This window comes from Canis lupus, chromosome 2 (genome assembly GCF_003254725.2).
Source record: "Canis lupus dingo isolate Sandy chromosome 2, ASM325472v2, whole genome shotgun sequence".
Classification (NCBI taxonomy): Eukaryota; Metazoa; Chordata; class Mammalia; order Carnivora; family Canidae; genus Canis; species Canis lupus.
In genome coordinates, this window is record NC_064244.1 from 6851488 (window position 1) to 6872106 (window position 20619).

General features: G+C 38.7%; 1 protein-coding gene across 2 annotated transcripts in view; it reads right to left on the minus strand.

Moving 5' to 3' along the window:
• The window catches only part of GPR158 (G protein-coupled receptor 158), a 409138-nt gene extending 389008 nt beyond the window's left edge, over positions 1-20130 (minus strand). Inside the window, exon 1 of one of the 2 annotated variants that reach the window (XM_025463914.3) lies at positions 18167-20130. In XM_025463914.3, coding sequence (XP_025319699.3) covers positions 18167-19068 — 902 coding nt within the window. In that variant the 5' untranslated portion in view covers positions 19069-20130. The remainder of the gene's footprint in view (positions 1-18166) is intronic. The other variant, XM_049099715.1, reaches the window with a different exon arrangement.
• Positions 20131-20619: the final 489 nt, after the last annotated feature.

The window sequence follows — 20619 nt, forward strand, 5'->3', positions numbered from 1 at the left end:
AGCAGAGGAAAAAGAAGAGACAAATCAAGAAATAGATTCTTAACTATAGACAACAAACTGATGGGGTGTGGGCTATGGGTTAAATAGGTGATGGGGATTAAGGAGTACACTTGTAATGAGCACTGGGTGTTGTATGGAATTGTAGAATCACTATGTTGTACACCTGAAATTAATAGAACACTATGTTAACTAATTAGAATTAAAATAAAAACTTAAAACCAAAAAAAAAAAGAAAATACATAGTCACAGCGTTAATAGAAGAAATGAGAAAAATAATCTGATTGTGTTAATCAAGATAAAAACATTTTACAAAATTCTACTACCTAATTTTCTTTAATGATAAACTAAATAAAAGAGAATATTCTTAACCTGATAAAGCTTGCTTCTTCAACAATATATTTAAAGGAGAAACTTTTTAAGATGTTCCCTTTAAGTCAAGAGTGCTTACTATCTCTGATGATGTTTAATATGGTACTGAAAATCACAACTAATTCTCTGAAGAAAAAAATGATATGTAAAGTTCAGGAGAGACTAAACCATCATTATTTGTATATGATCATTTTTCTGACAATAAAATCAACAAATACGAGAATACTAAGAAAGTTCAGCAAGTTTGATAGACACTAGATCAATGTACAAAAATCGATAGCATTTATCTATATCAACAATCTCCAATAAAAAATTATAACTAAAAGATGCCATATAAAATAGCAACAAAACCCATAAATTCTGTAGTAGTTAACTTAAGAATACACAAAATCTCAATGGAAAAATTTTGAAACTAATGAAGGACAAAATGGATGACCTGAATAATATGGAGAGATATCCCATGCTCTAAGAAGGAATAATTTACTGTGTTAAAAATGCAAATTCTGATTAAATGCAGCTATAAATTTAATGCAGAACCAACCAAAATTCCATATGGATTTTGAGAAACTTACAGCTTGCTATAAGTAGAATAATAAAAGTAAGTTGTGAAACGAGGTAGGTTTTGCCCAAGCAATTATTAAAACACTGCCCAATCATGGAAACAAAACATAACATTGACAGAAAAACAGACATGGAAAGCAGTGGAACAAAATAGAGAACTCAGAAACATACATGTGCATATAAGGCACTTAACTGTATGGTAAAGATGATAGTGTTGGGAATCTGGCTCACTAAGTGAACAAAAATAATACCTTGATCCATACCTAATACCATGTACAAGGGTAACTCCAAATGTTAAAAACCTGACTGGGAAAGGTATAACTTTAAAGTTAGTTGTTGGTAACATAAGAGAACATTTTTGTGGCGAAGTATTGAAAGATTTCTTGAACCCTCAAGCATGAACTGTAAGGCAAAATTTTAAGTAACATAATAAATTTTTGAAAATTCTCTTCAAGGTTAAAGATTATGAACAAAGTTAACTAAAAGGTAACAAATTGGGTGATATTACAATGTCTAAAATTGACACAGTAGTATCTATACACCAGGATCTCTTGTGATTCAATGAAAATATGGGAACCATAATAGGAAACAGGAAAAACATAAACAAGCATTTTACAGAAAAGTAAACACAACAGGCTTACAAGCACATGAAGAGATACGTAAGCAAATTAAAACAATAATGAGATATCACTTTGCATTCATTAAACTGCCAAAAAAAATAGCCATATAATTCCAAGTGTTGGCAATAATGTAAATCTATAGGATCCTTTACACCCTACTGGTGAATATGTAGATTGGTACAGCCTATCGAGAGAGCAATCTTGCAATATTTTGTAAAATACATTTGCCCTTCTCTATAACTCAGAAATCCTGCTCTTGTGTATAACTTTCAAAGATATTCTCATTCGAGTCTATAAAGGGCATATAAACTTACAACAGTGTTATTGTAACGGCAGAGAATTGAAGACATTCTGGGTACCCATCCCTGGGACTGGACAGTTTCTACACACAATGCAGCAGTAGAGTACTATATTGCAATAGAGAAATGGACTGATTGTATATGTGGCAACATGAAGAGATTTTTAAAAAGAGTGGTGTGAAATAAAAGCAAAATAATCAGCTATATAGCAAGTATTTAATTAAAATTATTTGTACACAAACAGCATATGAACAGAAGAGCACACTTCGCAGGTGAGTTGCAAATGGGGTCTGATCAAGGAAAAGTGAAAAGACTTTTTTTAAAAGGGAAGATGAGCTATTTACTTTCTGTTCCCATCTAACTATAAAAGAATCTAGATTCATGTTTCAGTGACTCAAGTAATCTTTGTATAGTTTCCTCACTTGGGGCATCTCATCCTCAGAAAGCATTCTCACAAAAGCACCCAGAATCTATATCATTAAACTCTAGCATATAACTACAAGAAATACAGAATAACATAAGAACATAACAACAACAAAAAAAGAACATAAGAACATAGTCTGATGCCCTCTAGAACATCTAGAAGAATTTGTCTTGTCTTGTCTTGTCTTAAAGCAAGAAAATGTTCTCCTCCCCCACACTACTTTGCAGCAGACATGTCCAGAGAAAGCTTGCCAACCAAAACTTTACATAGTGACAAACGTCTTCCATCTGTCTGGCTTCTTGTTCTTGGAAGGTTTTTGGCAATCAAGTCACACCTTCCTTAGTAAGATCTGTACACTTTGTATGCGAAAAAAATAAATAACTCAAGTTTTGTTTTTAAAAAAGAACTGATAAATATAAAATGAAGTAAGTTCAATCGGGAGCAACATCTCTTTTCTATCCACATATACAATCATTGTATTTGAGGGATCCTCAAGGTGATACTTTTTTCAGAATTAAGTGCAGCACATCTCTTAAAATTTGATAATATACGACTGTCCCTCTGAAAAATATATTTTAAGTCTGCTACTTTTATAGAGATAGCTGACTGATGTTTCATTTTGTGGCTTTCCTTCACTGGGATAGTTTTGAGCTTCATTTTATCTAAATTTTAAACAACAAGAGGACAGCTTTTTTTTTTTTTTTTTTTTTTTTTTTTTTTTTTATCAAACTCATCCCCAGTGTTGCTTATATCACCTCTATCCTTTCTGAATGGGGTAGGACAATCCCTTGTCAGGGAACTCAGTACAAAGAGATCACCTATATTGATTGATTCATTCATTTTTTTCAAATAATAATCTTATAAAAGAGGAAATACTTTCTTCATTTTAGAATAAGAAAAATTAGGTTCATGTAAGTTCTATAATATGTCCAAAGTCACACTTTTTTAATGTCCAGGGAGGAAAAAAAAGACAAAATATATCTGTCAGGGAATATAAATGTTTAATGTGAATATTGCAGTCTCTCTTAAAACATAAAATAATGATCTCATGCCTTCAGTTTCCTGTTGATTAATTAAAATGCCATTTATGTTAGTGTTTGGCTACAATATCCAAATGAAAATACCTTTTGTGTCAATCATTTCTTAAATTATTAAACTTCTCATTTTTTTTTCTGTTGACTCTTCTTAATATAGATTTTTAAGTCAAACTACCAGCTGACAATCTGCCCGGATTTTTTCACTCTAAATGACTTTTTTCTAGACCCTAATATTTTATACAATAAAAACAAGTCAGCTGTTAATATAGTAATTTTTCACAGAAAGAGATACAGCTTGTGGCAATGGCCACTTCTGATCCAAAAATAACAACAGTAAATAAGGCCATAAAGTAAGTAAAAAAAAAAAAATGTTGCTATTGAAATTAAGATAAATAGCCTTGGGTTAGGTACCCAAGGTGTAAACTAAATATAGGTTTTACTTGTATGCTCTGAACCCTATGTAGACACACACCTAATAAGGAAAAGAGCTGATATGATGTCCAGATCCTTGGTAAGAGTAAGAAGAATGGTCAGAAGACCTAAGTGAGTTCTTGTTCAAGTTGCTGAGTTGAGCATATATTTCTCTACCTCATCCCTTCCCATCCACCTGTAATGGCAGTAAATAAGTATAAAAAGGGAATGAGGCAAAATAGCTGATCAGAGACTTGACACAATTATCTGGGATCATACTGATAATAAGCCAGAGTGGTAAGAGCTCAGTCCAGGACATGATCAGGAAAGGGCTATAAGGTGAACACTGCTCTTCCAGCAGACTTTTCAGAAAGATTCTAAGCTCAAAGTCAATTGCAAGTAGAAGTAGAAAATGCAGCAGACATCAAGGTGATGAACTGAAGGACTTCCATCAATTACACAAGTTGTCACAACCTCTCCTTGTGTGCAGCAAGGGTATTTATCCCCAAACTGAAAACCAAGAATCATTCTGTAAATAGATAAAAAGAAATACCTGAGAAGAGCTAAAACTTCTAAAATTGGTTGTTAGTTATCCCAGAATAGAAGTCTAGGGTGGTCCAGAGACTGCCAACTTCCTTCTCCAGTATCCTAAAGTGAATGAAGCCTGACAATCAAGGGAGAAGTCTACTGAGGAACTAGGCCTACATGTCTGACACAAGGCTCCATGTCCTCTAGCTATGTAAATTAACCTAGCTCTTTAATCAGAAAATTGATGACTAAGGATCACATTTGAGATGAACTGGTAGCATAAAGGAGAAGAGCTGGTATGAAAAAGCAAAACAACTAAACCAGGAACAAACAGCAATAATTCAGGCAACAGAAGACAATTTAATAAGTATTTTAAGTTTCTCAAAGAGATTTAAGAAAATGAACATACAATTATGATAAAAAATCAGAGCAAGAGTTTGTAGAAATTAAAAGAGATTGCCAGATGGAAACTAATTCACTAAAAAGGAAAAAATAAGAAAATCCCCTAGAAGGGAAAGTAAAAAGAAAAAGAAAAAATGAGAGAAAAGTTAAGAAATATGGAGATCAATCCAGAAAGTCAAATATCTAAATGTTTCTGGAGTTCCAGAAAGAGAAATGGGTATGAGAGAGTAATTTTAAGCACTCATAAAAGAAAATTTCTGAGTGGAAAAATCTAAAACAGCCAACTAAGTGGTAAGGTTGATGAATAAAAAGAATCACATCTAAGCACATCATCATGAATATTCAGAACCCCAAGGAAAAAGAAAAGATCTTAAAGTTTCTATGAGAAGAAAAGAAACAATTACCTACAAAAGTGTAATAAATCAGGTTAATATCAATTTTTTTTTACCAGCACCAATGAATGCTGAAAACAATGTCTTTAAAATTCTGAGGGCAAAATGACTTTGAACCTATAACTCTATATTCTGACAATCAATCATACAAAAAGACATGTTTTCAGACATGGGAAGACTTAGAAATTTTACTTAGAAGGTACCTGAGATGCTTAGAAAGTATTTGAAATGTACTCCATGGGATGAAAAAATAAGAATTCTAGAACTAAGAGAACCTGAATCCAACACACAGTTGGATTCAAAATTTCAGTAATTTGAAGAAATTTCCATGATGGTTATTCTGCAGAAGTCCTAAAGCAATTTTGGGACTCCAATAAGAATGCCTTCATCAAAAATGTGAAATTTTCTTTAACCAATATCATGATTGATTAAAAAGTCAAATGATCTTAGAAATAATAATATGGTTCCTTTTTATTTCTTTAACATGAAAAAGGAAAGCAGATGGCAATTCCAAAGGCAGGGAGCAATATGTGAAAAGTCTCCATGCAGATATATGCAAACTAAACCATGGTCTTGAGCAACTGGTCTAGAGAGAGAGAATCCATTGGCACTTGAAATTTGGAACATTCTGAAAATGACAGATTCAGTTATTCAAGTTTCAATTCTTAGAGGCAATGAATAGACAAAGCACAGCTTTTTTTTTTTTTGCTTGTTTTGGTTTTGGTTTTGGTTTTTGGTTTTTGGTTTTTGCTTCTTTACTGCAGTGACAGGTTATAAATGCCACCATCTTTAATTATCTAAAATACTGGAATAGCAAGAGAAGTAGGAAGACAATGAAAAGTAAAAAAAAAAGAAGATACTATTTAAAATTTATGGGTGCAAAAATTGAGGTAACCAGTAGAAAAATTAAAAATACAATTAATGAAACAAGAGAGGAGGGTAAGGAAAAATGAAATATAAAGATGCTAAATCCCACATTTGTCACATTGGAGGAGCTAATGATGATTATTTTATTTCCTAAAACCCATAATCCTGATTTTCCATTTTTAATGTACCTCATTAGAGATACATTCCTACCTATACTTCCTATCATGGAAACTCTACCTCCAAATTCACATCCAAATGTTAGTGGTCTTTCTTCTGGCTCTTCCAATCTCATGTCTATGCTTTATGCCTCTCACTGGCAGTTTTTCAGGCAGCCCTTGACCTCTACATCTTAGACCTGAGCACAAAGGACAACAGAGAGTGTCAGAAAATGCCAAATGACAAGACCTGCCAGCTACCAGCTTGAGAGAAGTCAGGGACCCACAGGATGTCATTCCAGGAATGCTGGTAAAGAAGAAGAATGCTTTGCCCATAAGTTAACCTGCTGTGCCTCTGTCCTTATTCTCCTGTCTGCATCTGAAAAATACTTCCCTTACAGGTTTGAGCCAGGGGGGAAGAAAAGTACCCAACTTATTTTTGCAAGAAATTTTGGATTTTTTATTTCTACCTCCCTTGCTGCTCAAATTCCAATTTATTCATTCACATTTGAGAATGGAGCAACTGTGGGATGCCTGGGTGGCTCAGCAGTTGAGCATCTACCTTTGGCCCAGAGCATGATCCTGGATTCCCAGGATCTAGTCCCACATCCGGCTCCCTGCATGGAGCCTGCTTCCCTCTCTGCCTACGTCTCTGCCCCCCACCCCACCCCTGTCTCTCATGAATAAATAAAGTATTTTTTTTTAAAAAAAAGAGAGAGAATGGAGCAACTAAAAATACCTCATTCTTTGACTGAAATCTCATCAGAGAGACTGGAAAACTCAAGCTCTCAGAGAGCTATGTGAGGAAGTAGCAAGAAGGCCAACACTAAAATGAAGAAAGAAAAATCTGCCAAAATAAAATTAGAACACTACAATAAAACCATCCAAAGAAAAACAATGAAAATGCATCCATAATTTACAGATTGCTATGGGTTAAAACTTTTTAAAGCACTTAATATGTTTCTATATTACCACAATATTTTAACCCACTTATTAAACATCTCCTCTGTGTCTTCCTCTCATTTTTTATGTCATTACCTACCTCTCAATACATTCCGGTAAGACATTCTTTCTATTCTTAAAGCATTTGAAGCTCAATCCTGCCTCAAGGCCTTTGCTCTTACTCTTTCCTATTTAAAACATGATTACCTCAACTTGTTCCATGGCAGTCTCTTTCTCATCCTTCATTTCTTAACTCAAAGATCTTTCCTGACCACCCCATTTAATGCAACCCAACCTACCACTCACCTATTTTTTTATCTCACTATCCTATTTATATCCTTATAGCACTTGTTTCTATCAAGAATTATTCTACTAATTTTGCTTGCTGATTATCTATCTCCCCCTACCTCCACACACACACACACAAAAAAAAAATCCACGAGGGCAGGGATTTCTGTCATATCTGTTACATCCCCAGTATCTATAGCCCTACCAAAGTACACATTATAGACTCTATAGTGCTTCTTAAAAGAATACATTACATACCTTATGCTAAACTCTTTATACATATATATGACTGTTCACTCTTTACAACAATGAGAGGTACTCTATACCCTTTCAAGATGAAGACATAGAAAGTTAAGTAATTTGCCCAGTGTCACACAGCAAAAGTGAAAGTTCATGGATTCAAGTGTAGGTTTATAATCCCAAAACCCTTCCTCTTAGACACTGTTCCATGCTGCCTCCCTGAAATATGCAAGGCAATTTTCTTGAGGCACTGAATATGGGAAGTCATAAAATGTGGTCCTTGGCATTTGAAGGCCATGTAGAACTAGTTGGGGAAATTGGACTTTTACATACAGAAATAAATAAGTAATAATACCAAGCAGCTGCTTTCATGATAGCCCCTATTTTAAAGGTGAGAAAACAACCTGAAATAAAGAAAGGGAGATATAGCATAATACTTAGTGGCCTACCATTCCAAGCCTCAGTACCTGTGATCTCTCTGCCTTCCTAAAAAACCTCCTATTCATTCTACCCCTACCAGTACGATCATTCACAATATTGGATTGCCAGATTTTTTTGATGACTAAAGCTGAAAATACTAAGCATTTACAATTTTTAATTTTTATTCTTTAAATCTTGAGAAATGGAATGTGTGGGTTATAACCTTATCAAACACTGCTTGCTTTTCCCAAGTTTGGGCTTAAGGACGAATTGCTTCTGAAATACAAAGACTTTTTACTTATTATAATCTTCTGAATCTATCCTCAAACTATCTCATTCACATGGTCTGGAGAGGGCCTAGGAATGTATTATGAGGCTTTTCAGTTGATCCTGATGCTCAGCAAGGTTCAAGATCAGTGAATAATGAATATAAATTAACTTTCATTTGATGACGTGGGGTGTTTTTATTTGTACCTATGATTAAACTGCAAGTTCACCGCAGCCATAGCTAGTGCAAGTGGTGGTCACTTCCCTGGGCCTCAATTTCCTTCCCTTTAAAAGTAACAATAAATTAGATTATATGATCTCTAAAATCCTTTTGACTTCTAATATTCTAATTCTTCAAAAATGAGCTTTCCCAGGACATTGACTAAAACTTGCTTTTTTAAATAATGCCCCCACCACCCCACACGCACATACTTTCTTTTTCAAAATGCATCCTTTATTGAAAAACCTTAAATATAAAACATTTAACCATAGAAATAGTAAAAACATTTAAACCATTAGTAACAAATTCTGCAAATAGTTTGCCAAGTTTTTCTTTTTGAGCCCTGATGACATATTAATGTAGATTAATATTCCATTGATCCATCAAAATTTTCCAGTTCTCGCTCATATCAGGTTCTATATGTGAAATGATCTTATGTTCCAAATAAATAAATACGTGATCTGATAGACTTATACACACACACACACACACACACACACATATATACACATGCATACAGAACCCTTGAAATAGCCCCAGAATAGTATATTTATATGAATTCTCTCCCCACCAGCAGCTTTCAACCATAGGCAGTTTTGCCCTCAAGAAGATATTTGGCAATGTTTGTAGACATTTTTGATTATCATAGTGGGCAAGGAGGTTGCTACAAGCATCATAGGAGGCAGCCGGAAGTGCTGCTAAACATCTAAAAACAAACAAGACTGGAATGAAATGTCAATAAAGCCTAGGTGAAGAAACCCTGCTCTATGCAGTGGTCTGACATATCAAGTAAGGGGAAGTCCAACTTCACTCAGGCAGCTGACTAGAAAAAAAAGGAAAAACATTCACTTCCACAATTCCATTTGAATCTCTTTAACCAAAACTAATTACATGACTACACCATGAAGTTTTTATTTCCACCCTGAAACCTCTAAGCCCTTTAGAAAAGAAAGATATATTTCTTCCTGTTTTTGGTCTATAAGTGGTCTTTTATTCTCATTATCTTAGGCATTTTCCCACAGAGTGAGTGAAATTCTTCACCAGATAGTGTGGGAAAGATTTTGATAATCCTTACCGGACCTAATCTGAAAACAAAAGTTTCTACAACTACTGGCCCAATATTTTGTATATTTCACACAAATTGAAAGAAATGTGGGAGCACCTGGCTGGCACAGCGGGTAAAGCATGCAACTCTTGATCTCTAGGTTGTGAGTTTGAGTCCCACATTAGGTAGAGAGATTCCTTAGAAATAAAATCTTAGGGGAATCTGGGTTGCTCAGTGGTTGAACATCTGCCTTTGGCTCAGGTCATGATCTCGGAGACCTGGGATTGAGTCCCATATCAAGTTCCCAGCAGGAAGCCTCTTCTCCCTCTGCCTATGTCTCTATGTGTCGCTCATAAATAAATAAATAAATAAATAAATAAATAAATAAATAAATAAATAAATTCTTTAAAAAAATAAAATCTTAAAAAAAAGAAATTGTAGCTCCATGTTTTAGGATAGCTTGCCTTTTTTAAACAAATTATGAAGGCAAATAGCAATCTAATTTATATGTACCAGTGATGTCTAGATTTTGTGTTTCCATATATGTACATTTTGCTGCATCTTGATAACTTAAAGATGATAATAGAACTGTATAGTTGGAGATATCTTGGAATTTATTTTCTCATTTCCTAATATTATAATTCATCAAATATAAGATACCATTAATCGAAAGATACATTATATTGTGTGCCATTAAAAGAAAATGTATGCTAATTGAAAATGACATGCTCTCAATCATAAGACAGATCTCAAGTTAAAAGACATCAAAATGGGGGGAAATGCATCTCAGAATTGATAAAATACATTATTCTATACTATATCATCTTTCCTCTTTCTCAGATAAAAGCCATGTGTCAAATTATTCTATAAAAGTTTTTCCGTACTCTGGTTTCTCTTTGGATCACTGAATAAATCTTTCACCTTTTACTATGAAAGTTCTTCCATAATAATGTAAAAAGGCATACCCATGGGACAAAACACATAAATAGTAAGAAAACAAGGTTAAGGAAATAAACCAAAATCTTATGTAACTCTAAGTTTCCTTTTAAGTTCTAGGTGCACTGGGTACTTTGCTAACTGGACAGAATTATTTTTTAAAAATTCCACATTGTCTTGTTGTGGTTATAGTTTTTAACTAGGGGGATGCTACAACAAATATTATAATGGATAAAAATTAACTGGATTCAATTAATTAGAATTAATAGTTAACCACATAATAGAGAGACTGCCTTCTATGACAGAAAGGTAGGTAATAGGATTTTTGTTTGGGAAAAATGATCTTGGGGTCAGACCACTTAAGCTAATTCTGTGTTTTCTATAAATTCTACCTATAACGAAGATAACGAAACTAGACATATTTGCTTTGAGACATAATTGTAATTGCTTTGAGACACTACAATATCCTTAAATACAAAAAAAGAAAGTTCATCATAGCTCCTATACTAAGCTTGGCATTGTAGAATAAGATAGGAGGGAACCTGAGAAAGACAATTCACTGAAGAAGTATTTCATAGAACAACCTATCCACCTAAATAATTTTAATAGTTTTTTTTCCTAAAGAAAAAAAGATTTGTTGGATGAGTAAATGCCCAGAGAAAATAGAAATTTACACAGAGAAATGGGTTTTTTTTGTGTTTTTTTTTTTTTTTTACTAAAAGCTAAAAAGCAAATAAGGGTAAAAGACCAACAGAAAGAGCTCCCCCCTCCCTAGTGCATATGCCAAAGCTGTGGACAAGAGCTTAATAACACCATTGGCTGCAAACTCTCCAAGCATAGCCCCAGTATCAGTGTGTGGCCTATTTGTGAATAGCAGCCATTAAGCTTCCAAAGTTATTAAAATCCCAATGTACTATTTTAGTAATTTGGCTAAAATAACCCTGTAAATACCAATCCAGATCTGAAGAGAGAAAATAAACAAGGCCCTAATGTTTTGGTACCAACCAAATGCAAACTAACAACAACATACTTCTTGGCATCCTGTTATGTTACAATATAATCATAAAACATAATGCATATTGGAAAAGGGTAGCCATAAAACCCTGAACAGTGAACAACAAACTGCTGTCTTTCTGCAATTAAAAGTAAAATTTGACTTATCTAGCATTTGAAGACATAAAACCAGTCTAGCGAGGGCATCAGTTCCCTCTCCAGAGGGCAGGCATATACTTTTGTTATTTATTTAGCAATCTCAGAAATCTCATTTCTGCTTTCAAATGTATATTCTACAAAATGGCAAGTAATGCTGTGCCACTGCTGCACCACAATAAATAGGCCTTTTTGAAATTTTAAAATTAGCCAACTACAGAAATAAACTGAAAATGGGTTGTCATTAAGAGGTAAGGAGCTTCAAAATGCCTAAACATTGGTTATCTTGAGGGAAGTTACATGAGTATACTGATACACCTGATTTAGAAATCTGCAAAATAGCTTCATGTTGCCTTTAAGTAAAACCAGGGGATCTTTCAAGATCTAGAATATCAGATCATGCTTATTCTTATTTTTAAGTGGCATTCAAAGAAAAAAAAAGAAAAAGAAAGGAAGAAAGGAAGAAAAGAAAGAAAGAGAAAAAGAAAGAAAGAAAAAGAAAAGAAAAGAAAGAAAAAAGACAATAAAAAGAAAAGAAATAGTGGTCTCAATTCCACTAGCATATATACTTAGTCTGTATCAAGGAGGTTTTCTCTATTCTGTGAATAAATGACTATGATAACATACATTGAACATACATGAACATGATCACCATTTAAGTGAAAATATATTAACTGTTTTCAGCATTATAATCAAAGTCCAAAAGTTAAAGTAAAAGGTTTAATTAGGTACATAATCATAGGCTTTTAGGGTTATAAGGAACCCTACAGGTCACCTAGACCAACCCCCTCAATTTACAGATAGGGAAACTGAGGACTAGAAAGGCAACCACTGTCCATGGTGATACCATGAGTCAAAGATGTGGTCCAGGCTGGTGACAACATCTTCTTTCTCCAAGACCCATGTTTCCACCCTGATCCACTGTCTTTACAAGACTTCACAATAATTAAGGATGAAACAAAACCATCATATAAATTATAAATGACTACTAATCACGTGACTTTAGTTCAGCTAAACTAAGAAAGTTTATGTCTGAGGAGTGTATTTGGGAAGCCGGAAGCTACAATACAAAATACTTACTAAACTTCCTGTGTGATCACAATTCTTCATTTAGTCATTAAAGAATCCCAAAGGAGATGTACTTTACTATTCACAGCTTACAGATGAGATAACTGAGACAAAAACCTCAGTAACAGAGGTTGATCTAAAAACTCTTTGCTCAATAACCTAGGTAAGCATCTCTGTGCTGTTTCTATAGACAACCTCTCCACCACTATCATTACCCACAAGAGAGACGTAGGATATGTTTAGCTTGGATCAAGATGGTCATTTCCCTTATACTTTAAGTGAAGTGCCCTCTTCTGTGGAAATCAGATATCTGTAGCAGAATTATTGGTGGAGGTGTACAGGTGCAGTATGCTGAGAATGAAGTGACCCCTCAAGAGTCAGCGAATCAGTGACTTCGATATTTCTTCTGTTAGGTTCTAAGAAGGGGTTTCCACACCATTTGATCTTTCCTTCATAGCCCTATTGCTGTTTTTTACCAACACCAGGTCTGACATCCACATGGTTTCCTCTTTCTCTGTGTGTTACTTTCCCAACAATACTATTTCCACAAGCTACTGCACTTGTGTGTATCCACCCTATTTCCAAAGCCTACTTGTTGACAATTTGAATAGACCAATCAAGAATGTATAGAACAAAGGGTTAGAAAGGTATTTAGATAGCATCAAGTCCATTCTCACATATTAATTCTGCAGAAGCTGACTTCCAGACAGGTAATACAGCCAGTCAGAGACAAAACTGGAACTTGAGGCAAAGTTCTGTCAAGTCTAATATTCTTCCTACTACACAACATACTTGGTTGTATGATTGGCCTAAAAATAATAAGTGTATATGACTTACTTGGACCAAATATATTATTTCAAATCATTGCTGTGTTGTATTTTTTAATAACAAGGTGAAAACAAAGTTGGTAATCAAGAAATAGCAGCATAGAAAGCAGCGTAGAAAGACCTACCTAAGCTTCACAGCTAGATAGATCTAAATTTTATTTTTGCTGCCTAACATACTAGCTATGTACCTTAGGCAAGCTACTTAACTTTTCTGAAGTTGTCACTATGGTAGATTACAAAGAATTAGATGCAGTGGTGTATATGAAGTATCTGACATCTAGTAGGTGCTCAAAATATATTGGTTTCCACTAATTCTAAGCTGCCACAAAAGAGCTGTGCCATTCTAGCAAGTTCCTTTAGCCCTTTGGGTCTGTTTCCTCCATTGCAAGTTCGGAAGATGAAAGAAGCCAAATGAATTCCTAAGTCCCTTTTGGCTTGTCAAAAAATAATTAGTTCCCAAAGGTTCCTTTACCTTAATTTAAATTCAACGCATAAGTATCTTATATCCATCCTAAGCATTGAATAGTACCAACTACCACCAATGAGATATCTATGATTTCAGCAGAATGGGATCCAACTCCATATCACTTTAAGTTCCACAAAGAAAAATTACTATGCAAAACCAAGGATTTGACTTTACAAGGACATCACAAATCTAATGTAATAAATATAAACAACTGAGGGTATAACTTAAATTATTACTCTCTCTTTTGCTGAGTTGGAAGATGAGAACTAAAATGTTTATACTATATAACAAAAGACCCAAGAGACATTTGGGTCATTAGACATTATTAGAACAGCTAATGCCATTTGGGGGGGGGTAAGAAATAAAGAAATGAATAATAAATATTTACCTTCCTATGTGAGCCTTAAAAAAAAAAGATATATTTATTTATTTAAGGGGAAGGGCAGAGGGGGAGAGAGAATCTCAATCAGACTCCTTGCTGAGCATGGAGCCCAACACAAGGTTCGATGTCAAGACCCTGGGATCATGACCTGAGCTGAAATCAAGAGTGGAGAGACTCAACAGACGGAGCCACCCAGGCTCGCCTCTTCCCAATGTGAGTCTTAAACTAGGCTTTGAAATTTAAGATACTTCTGTTATTCTGAAACAGAAGGGAATAAAATTTACTCTGAGAGGTATTTGATAGTGATAAACATTAACATAAAAAGATGGTTAGCCATGTTCTCACATTACTTTTAAATTTCATATTTGGGATATACATTATCTAAAAATGAAATATAACTTAAATGCTTGAATCTTATAAGCAAGACCTGAGAAAATACTAACTGATCTTTTTTTTTTTTTACTAACTGATCTTAAATGAAAATTTTAACTACAAAATTTTTCCTCCTTTTTCTCTTCCATAAGAAAAGTATTATCAATGGATTTTTCATTATAGATAAGGCTTTTTGCAGATATTATGGAGGTTCAAAATACATTTAAAATAATGTATAGAATTCTTTTTTTTTTAAAGATTTTATTTATTTATTTATTCATGAGAGATACAGAGAGAGGCAGAGGGAGAAGCAGGCTCCGTGCAGGGAGCCTGACATGGGACTCGATCCCAGGTCTCCAGGATCACGCCCTGGACTGAAGGTGGCACTAAACCGCTGAGCCACCAGGGCTGCCTCATGTATAGGACTCTTAATTATGGTTTCCCAAAAATTTATTTGAGGTTTTCCCTGTACCATGCCTGTATAGTATTATTCACCTATAGAATAGAATTTTAGAATGTATATCTTAGATCATAAAACACCACCACTAACAACAACAGAAAGGATTGCGTTATATGAGTGTGAAGAGACAAGAAAGACCCTTTTAAATATTATCTGATATGTGTGTAAGAAACAATGTATATATTTTTTAATTCAGCAGCCGGTTCTATGAGCTGATTTTTTTGTCCTAAAAGGTGATGAAGGGTAAACTCTGTTCCCCAGGATGCATTGTATGCAAAGGTTAAGAGAGACGCAGAAATATGATTTAGCTCTATACATATTAAGCATAGTGTGAACCAGAGATAGAAGGCCTGGATCCCACTTCTTCCAGTACTATAAAATTGATTTGTGATTTTTGGACAAGTAACTTCACCTTTTTAGTTCTCTTTATCTATTAAACAATAGGAGGAACCATCTGCTCTCTTTAAGTTTTCTTCTAGTTCCTATAATTAACATCTGTGCAAATCCTCAATACAGCATTTGAGAGGCACAAGACATGGGCAAAGGCACTCACAGGAGTGCAGTTATTCTGTTCTCCATACATACTGCCAGGAGGAACCAGCTTTGCAGAGAGCCAAACACTAAATGGCCTGGCTTCATGCCTTGGCGAAAGAACACCATTGATGACTACGAGAGCACTTAAAGAAACTCAGCCAGAGGAAACAAACTACTTTCTGTATGTAGTCCAAAAAAACAGGTAGGGGGCGTGTGAGCCCTTGCAACCTCAGATCCTTTGTGTTCTTGGCCTTTCATCCTGGGTGGCAGAAGGCACTGAGTGTATTTAGGTGACTCATGTTTTCTTAGCCTTAAGAGAAATTATTCTGAAATGAATGCTTCTCCTCCTTAGTCCCACATCTGACCCTGGAAAATACATATATTTTTATGCAGCAGCAATACTCTCTGCAGCATTCTTAGAACACCTTCATAAGACAGAGTTTAGCATAGCGGTTAAAAGTATGAAATGGGCTCCAATTCTGGCTCTACTACTCACCTGCTATGGGATCTCAGGAAAAAAGCTTAACCTCTCCCTGCTTCAGGTTCCTTTTCTGTAAAATAGGGAAACTAATAAAACCTAACTCATAGAGTTGTGAAAATTAAGCAAGATATTGCATGCAAAGTGGTTACCACAGAATCTGACAGAATGTAAATGTTATGGATATGTAAAGACAGAGAGAGAGAGATGCAGACAGACAGATAACAGATGATAGATTGATCCTGGGAACTGGGTCTCCCTAAAAAGACTTATCTGAAGGCCACAAACAATTTGCTGGCAGTGAATGGCATCTGCCGATCTTTCTTCTCCTGAGCAAACAATATGGCAAAGACTCAAAGCTGGGCTCAGCTCTTACTAATAGGATCCTGCAGAAATCAGGAGGAAATGAGATTGATTACCCTGAAAGTAGGAAAGAGTTACTCTGGTTTAAGACAAGGTCTTTAACAGAGATAGAAATACATGCACACGCACGCATACACATACATACATACATACATACATACACACATTTAATATAGTCACACAGAATCAAAGAAGGGGGTTGTTTTTTTATCTGCCTTCTCAAGTGTTGCTGGCATTAAAAGGTACAGAATTTTATAACTAGATGGCTCCCTGGAGATCATCTAGTTCAAATCCCTCACTTGGTAGATAATAAGTAGCTGAGGCCCAGAGAGGTTAAGCAACTTATTGGAGGGTCATGCAGATGTAAATGACACTGCTAAGACAAACCAGCTTTCTGATTTCCCCTTTTGCCCACCCAGTACTCAGCCTGTTATCTTTCACCAGCTTGGCACCCTGTCCTTGTGCCAAACAGAGCATTAACACACACACACACACACACACACACACACACACACACACACACACACAGGTTTCTTACGTTTGCCTAAGTTCCTAAAAAGTACAGATGCACACCTCAACCCCCAAGACTTGCTGCCAGAGCCTCCCATCATGGAAATTGAGAGGATCCCAGTCAATCTGTGGCCCTCTCCCAGGCTTTAGGAGTTTCTACTCTTGTGTTTCTGTTCCTTCCTCACATCCACTCTTAAGTGCTATTTTCTTAAAAGTTCTTCACCAAAAAGGTAAGGCATTTCCCAGGGCAGAAGTTACCGCTGCTAATTTGCAAATGCTCATCTCCCCACAAATGCTGTACTTTTAGACAGGAAATACAGAAGAACTGTGATTAAATTTCCAACAAGCTCCCTGAGTGAATTCAATCAGAACTAATCCCTTCTTCCCTAAGATAACTCAATCAGGTTCATTTATAAAGTGTGTGAGTAGATGAAGGACTGGAAGACACTCAGGTATGCCTGACACAGAGAAGAGGAGGAAGAGGGGAAGAAAAGAGGACTGGGGGATGAGGGAGATGGGTAGCAGAAGCACACTGCCCAAACTGCAAAGTCTGGATCCTGGAGGCAGCTATGCTGCTGAGACTGACTCACCGCTCAGGGGATAGGACTGCAGAGGGGATGCACGGTTTTAATCCTACCCCCTCCAGTAACTAACAGCAGGCTGGTATCTAAAACTACACAAATAGGAAGCAGGTGCAGGCTACCCCTAAGTGGCAGAAATGGGGAAGTCTGTCTTCCTCCTGTTCCCTTTTCTCATCCAATGCTGGCCACTCTGTGCCTGGTGGGCACACCCGGAGCTCTCCAGCTGCCCTCAGATCACCCCCAGAGGGGAACTCCCCCTCCCTGCTCTCCTGAGGGTTGAAAAGAAGCATAGGGCATCAGAGATGTCTCTCAACTCTGTCAAATGCTCCCCAATCTCTTGCCCCTTGCAGGGAAACTGGTCCGAGAGAAGCCTTCACTGAGCTAACAAACGTAGGGCGCTTCTTGTCCCTAAGCACAGGCGCCCGCCAAACACGGCCCTCAGCCTGCGATCGGCTGAGAGGGTGAGAAGCGTTAAGTGTCACAGCCAAGTGTTCCTTCCCCAACGCGAAACCGGAAGGAAGGCTTCGCTTTTGCCTTTTTTTCCACTCCCTACCTGAATTCGGGGACCAGGTTAGGCTGCAACCCGTAGAAAGCTGCGGAGAGAGTGACCAGCCACCCAGGCTTGTAACTCCCGTTCTCGCACTCCAAATAAGGCGGGGACCACTTGACATGGCTCTTGTCCCCGCCAAGCCCGTCCCGGCGCCGCCAGCTATGGCCCAGGCTCCGGGGCCCCTGGTTAGAGCCGCGGCGGTGTAAGTGGGTCCGCCACTTGCGCCGCAGGCCGTGGAACCACTCGGTCTCCAGCGTGGCGTTGGCCAGGTGGTGTGCCGAGGAGGACAGGTCCTGGAGCAGGATGCGACTCTCCTCGCGGGTGGCCTGGAGGAAAACCTGCGGGGCGGGCGCGGACAGCGACTCGGTGCTGAAGGTGATGGCTGCCCGGGAAATGCTGGGCTCGCCCTCCAGCAGACTCCGCACCAGTGCCTGGTACCACTCCAGGTCGTCCTGCAAGTTCTGCTCCCGCGACTTATTGCTCTGCAGCATCATGTTGAGGAAGTTAGTGGCGTGTGTCAGCGTGTCCAGCGCCCCGTGCAAGGAGGGGTGGGAGCTGGCCAGGGCCGACGACTTCCCCGGCAGGCCCGCCAACTCGTAGCGGCCGGAGCAGTTGGCTCGCTTCAGCTGGTGGGAGTCCCCGGTGTAGAGGTAAGAGGCCACGTCCATGGGCACCTCCTCGGCGAGTTTCTGCGCCAAGATGGTGCCGTCGGTGGAGCGGCTCCAGGGAGCCGAGGGGTCCGAGGCAGCGGCTCGCGCGGGCTGCTGGGCGTGCTGCTTCAGCCTCAGGCTTCTCTCTCGAGGGGAATCCAGCCGTCCCGGAGGGTCGCGGCTGGTGCTAACAGTTCCCAAACCCAGATGAGCGAGCAGGAGGCAGAAGAGTAAGGGATAAGCCATGGCTCCCATCTGCTTCGCAGAGACGAGAGGAGGTAACGGGAGACACTTTGTAAAATTTGGTCGCCAATTTATCAACAGTAAGACTTTTTACTCGGAGTCGTCCCCTTCTCCAGATGGCGGCACCCAGTCGAAAAGGACTTTAAAATAAGAATGTTTCGGAATTGGCCCGGCTGGCTAAGCTACCGTCACAGGAAATCAAATCACCTGTGGCAACGCTGGCTGCACCCGCTCCATAATGGGTCGGCTCGGGATTACGCACCTCACAGCCTTGAGCCGAACAGGTTACATCCCCTCTCGCAGCCGGCGGCTACAGTTAGCCTGCTTACGTCTTCCTGCTCAGCAGCTTCCACCGTCGCTCTCATTGAGGTGTGTTCGAGAGCTGCTGCTGCTGCTGCTGCTGCTGCTGCTGCTGCTGCTGCCGCCGCGGCCGCCAAAGACGCCGCTCCATCATCTCACCCGTGGCAGGTCGTTCCCGCCTCCCGGCTCTGGCTCCTCCTCGCTGCTCCGCGGGGAGGCGCCGAGTGCGCGCACACGGATCCCCACGGCGAGCGCACGACTCGGTCCCAAAGAGCGAAGGTGTCTTTGAAGACGATTGTCTTTCTGGAGTTTATAGGACCAGGCAACTGGTTAACCGGAGTCCTCAGGTTTGGCCACAAACCACACTCCTGTCTCCCCCTTCTCGGGAGGAAAGCCGGTTTAAAGAGGCAGCTTGGCCGCAACCAAACCCATGAAGGGCGGGCGGCTTCAAGCCGTCTGGTTCCCTGTTTGGTCGGCTCCTCTGTCAATCAGCCGACTGCCATTTGTTGGGCTGGGGCGGGAGCTGTCCAGTGCTGAACCCGAGGCGGCACGGAGGAGGCGCAGGAGGAGGCGGCGGCTCGGGATGCAGCAGCTCCGAGTCCTTTCACCCACTCGCGTTCCCTGATGACTCGGAAACCTGCGGGGGCGGGGGTGAGGTGGGCGAGAGCGAAGGGAGAAGCAGAGCGTTTGTGGCTCAGAGCAAAGGAAACTTGGACGTACTGAGGAGGAGGAGGGTGTTGGCGTCTTGCATGCTTAGTTATATCAGCCTTTTCTTTTGCCTGGAAAAGAGGGAGAAAGGGGTTTTCATTTCTGACTTAAATCGAAGAGGAGGGACGTAGGATGGGGACGTGTCCTCCCGAGCATCTGCTCATTTTAGGCAAATTATCAAATCCTCCTCCTTATTGTCGGTTAAAGAAATGATTAAAACCTACTTGCCAAGGTCTTAGCTATGAGGGAGTAATGGAGACATCTACCGGCTGAGCTTCAAGGGGAAAATATGCTATGTTTAAGGAACCTCTGCCTGAAAGGGGTCCAGGATGAAGGAGAACCTGTGAAAGTGTATACAAGTGAATATGTGGAAGGGAGAGACATATGCAAGGGGTAGGACTCAGAAGTGAGAGAATGAGAATGAGTGAGTCTTGAGCACCTGGGTGGCTCAGTGGTTGAGTGTCTGTCTTTGGTTCAGGTCATGATCCCGGGGTCCTGGGACCAAGTCCCACATCAGGCTCCCCGCAGGGAGTCTGACTCTCCCTCTGCCTATGT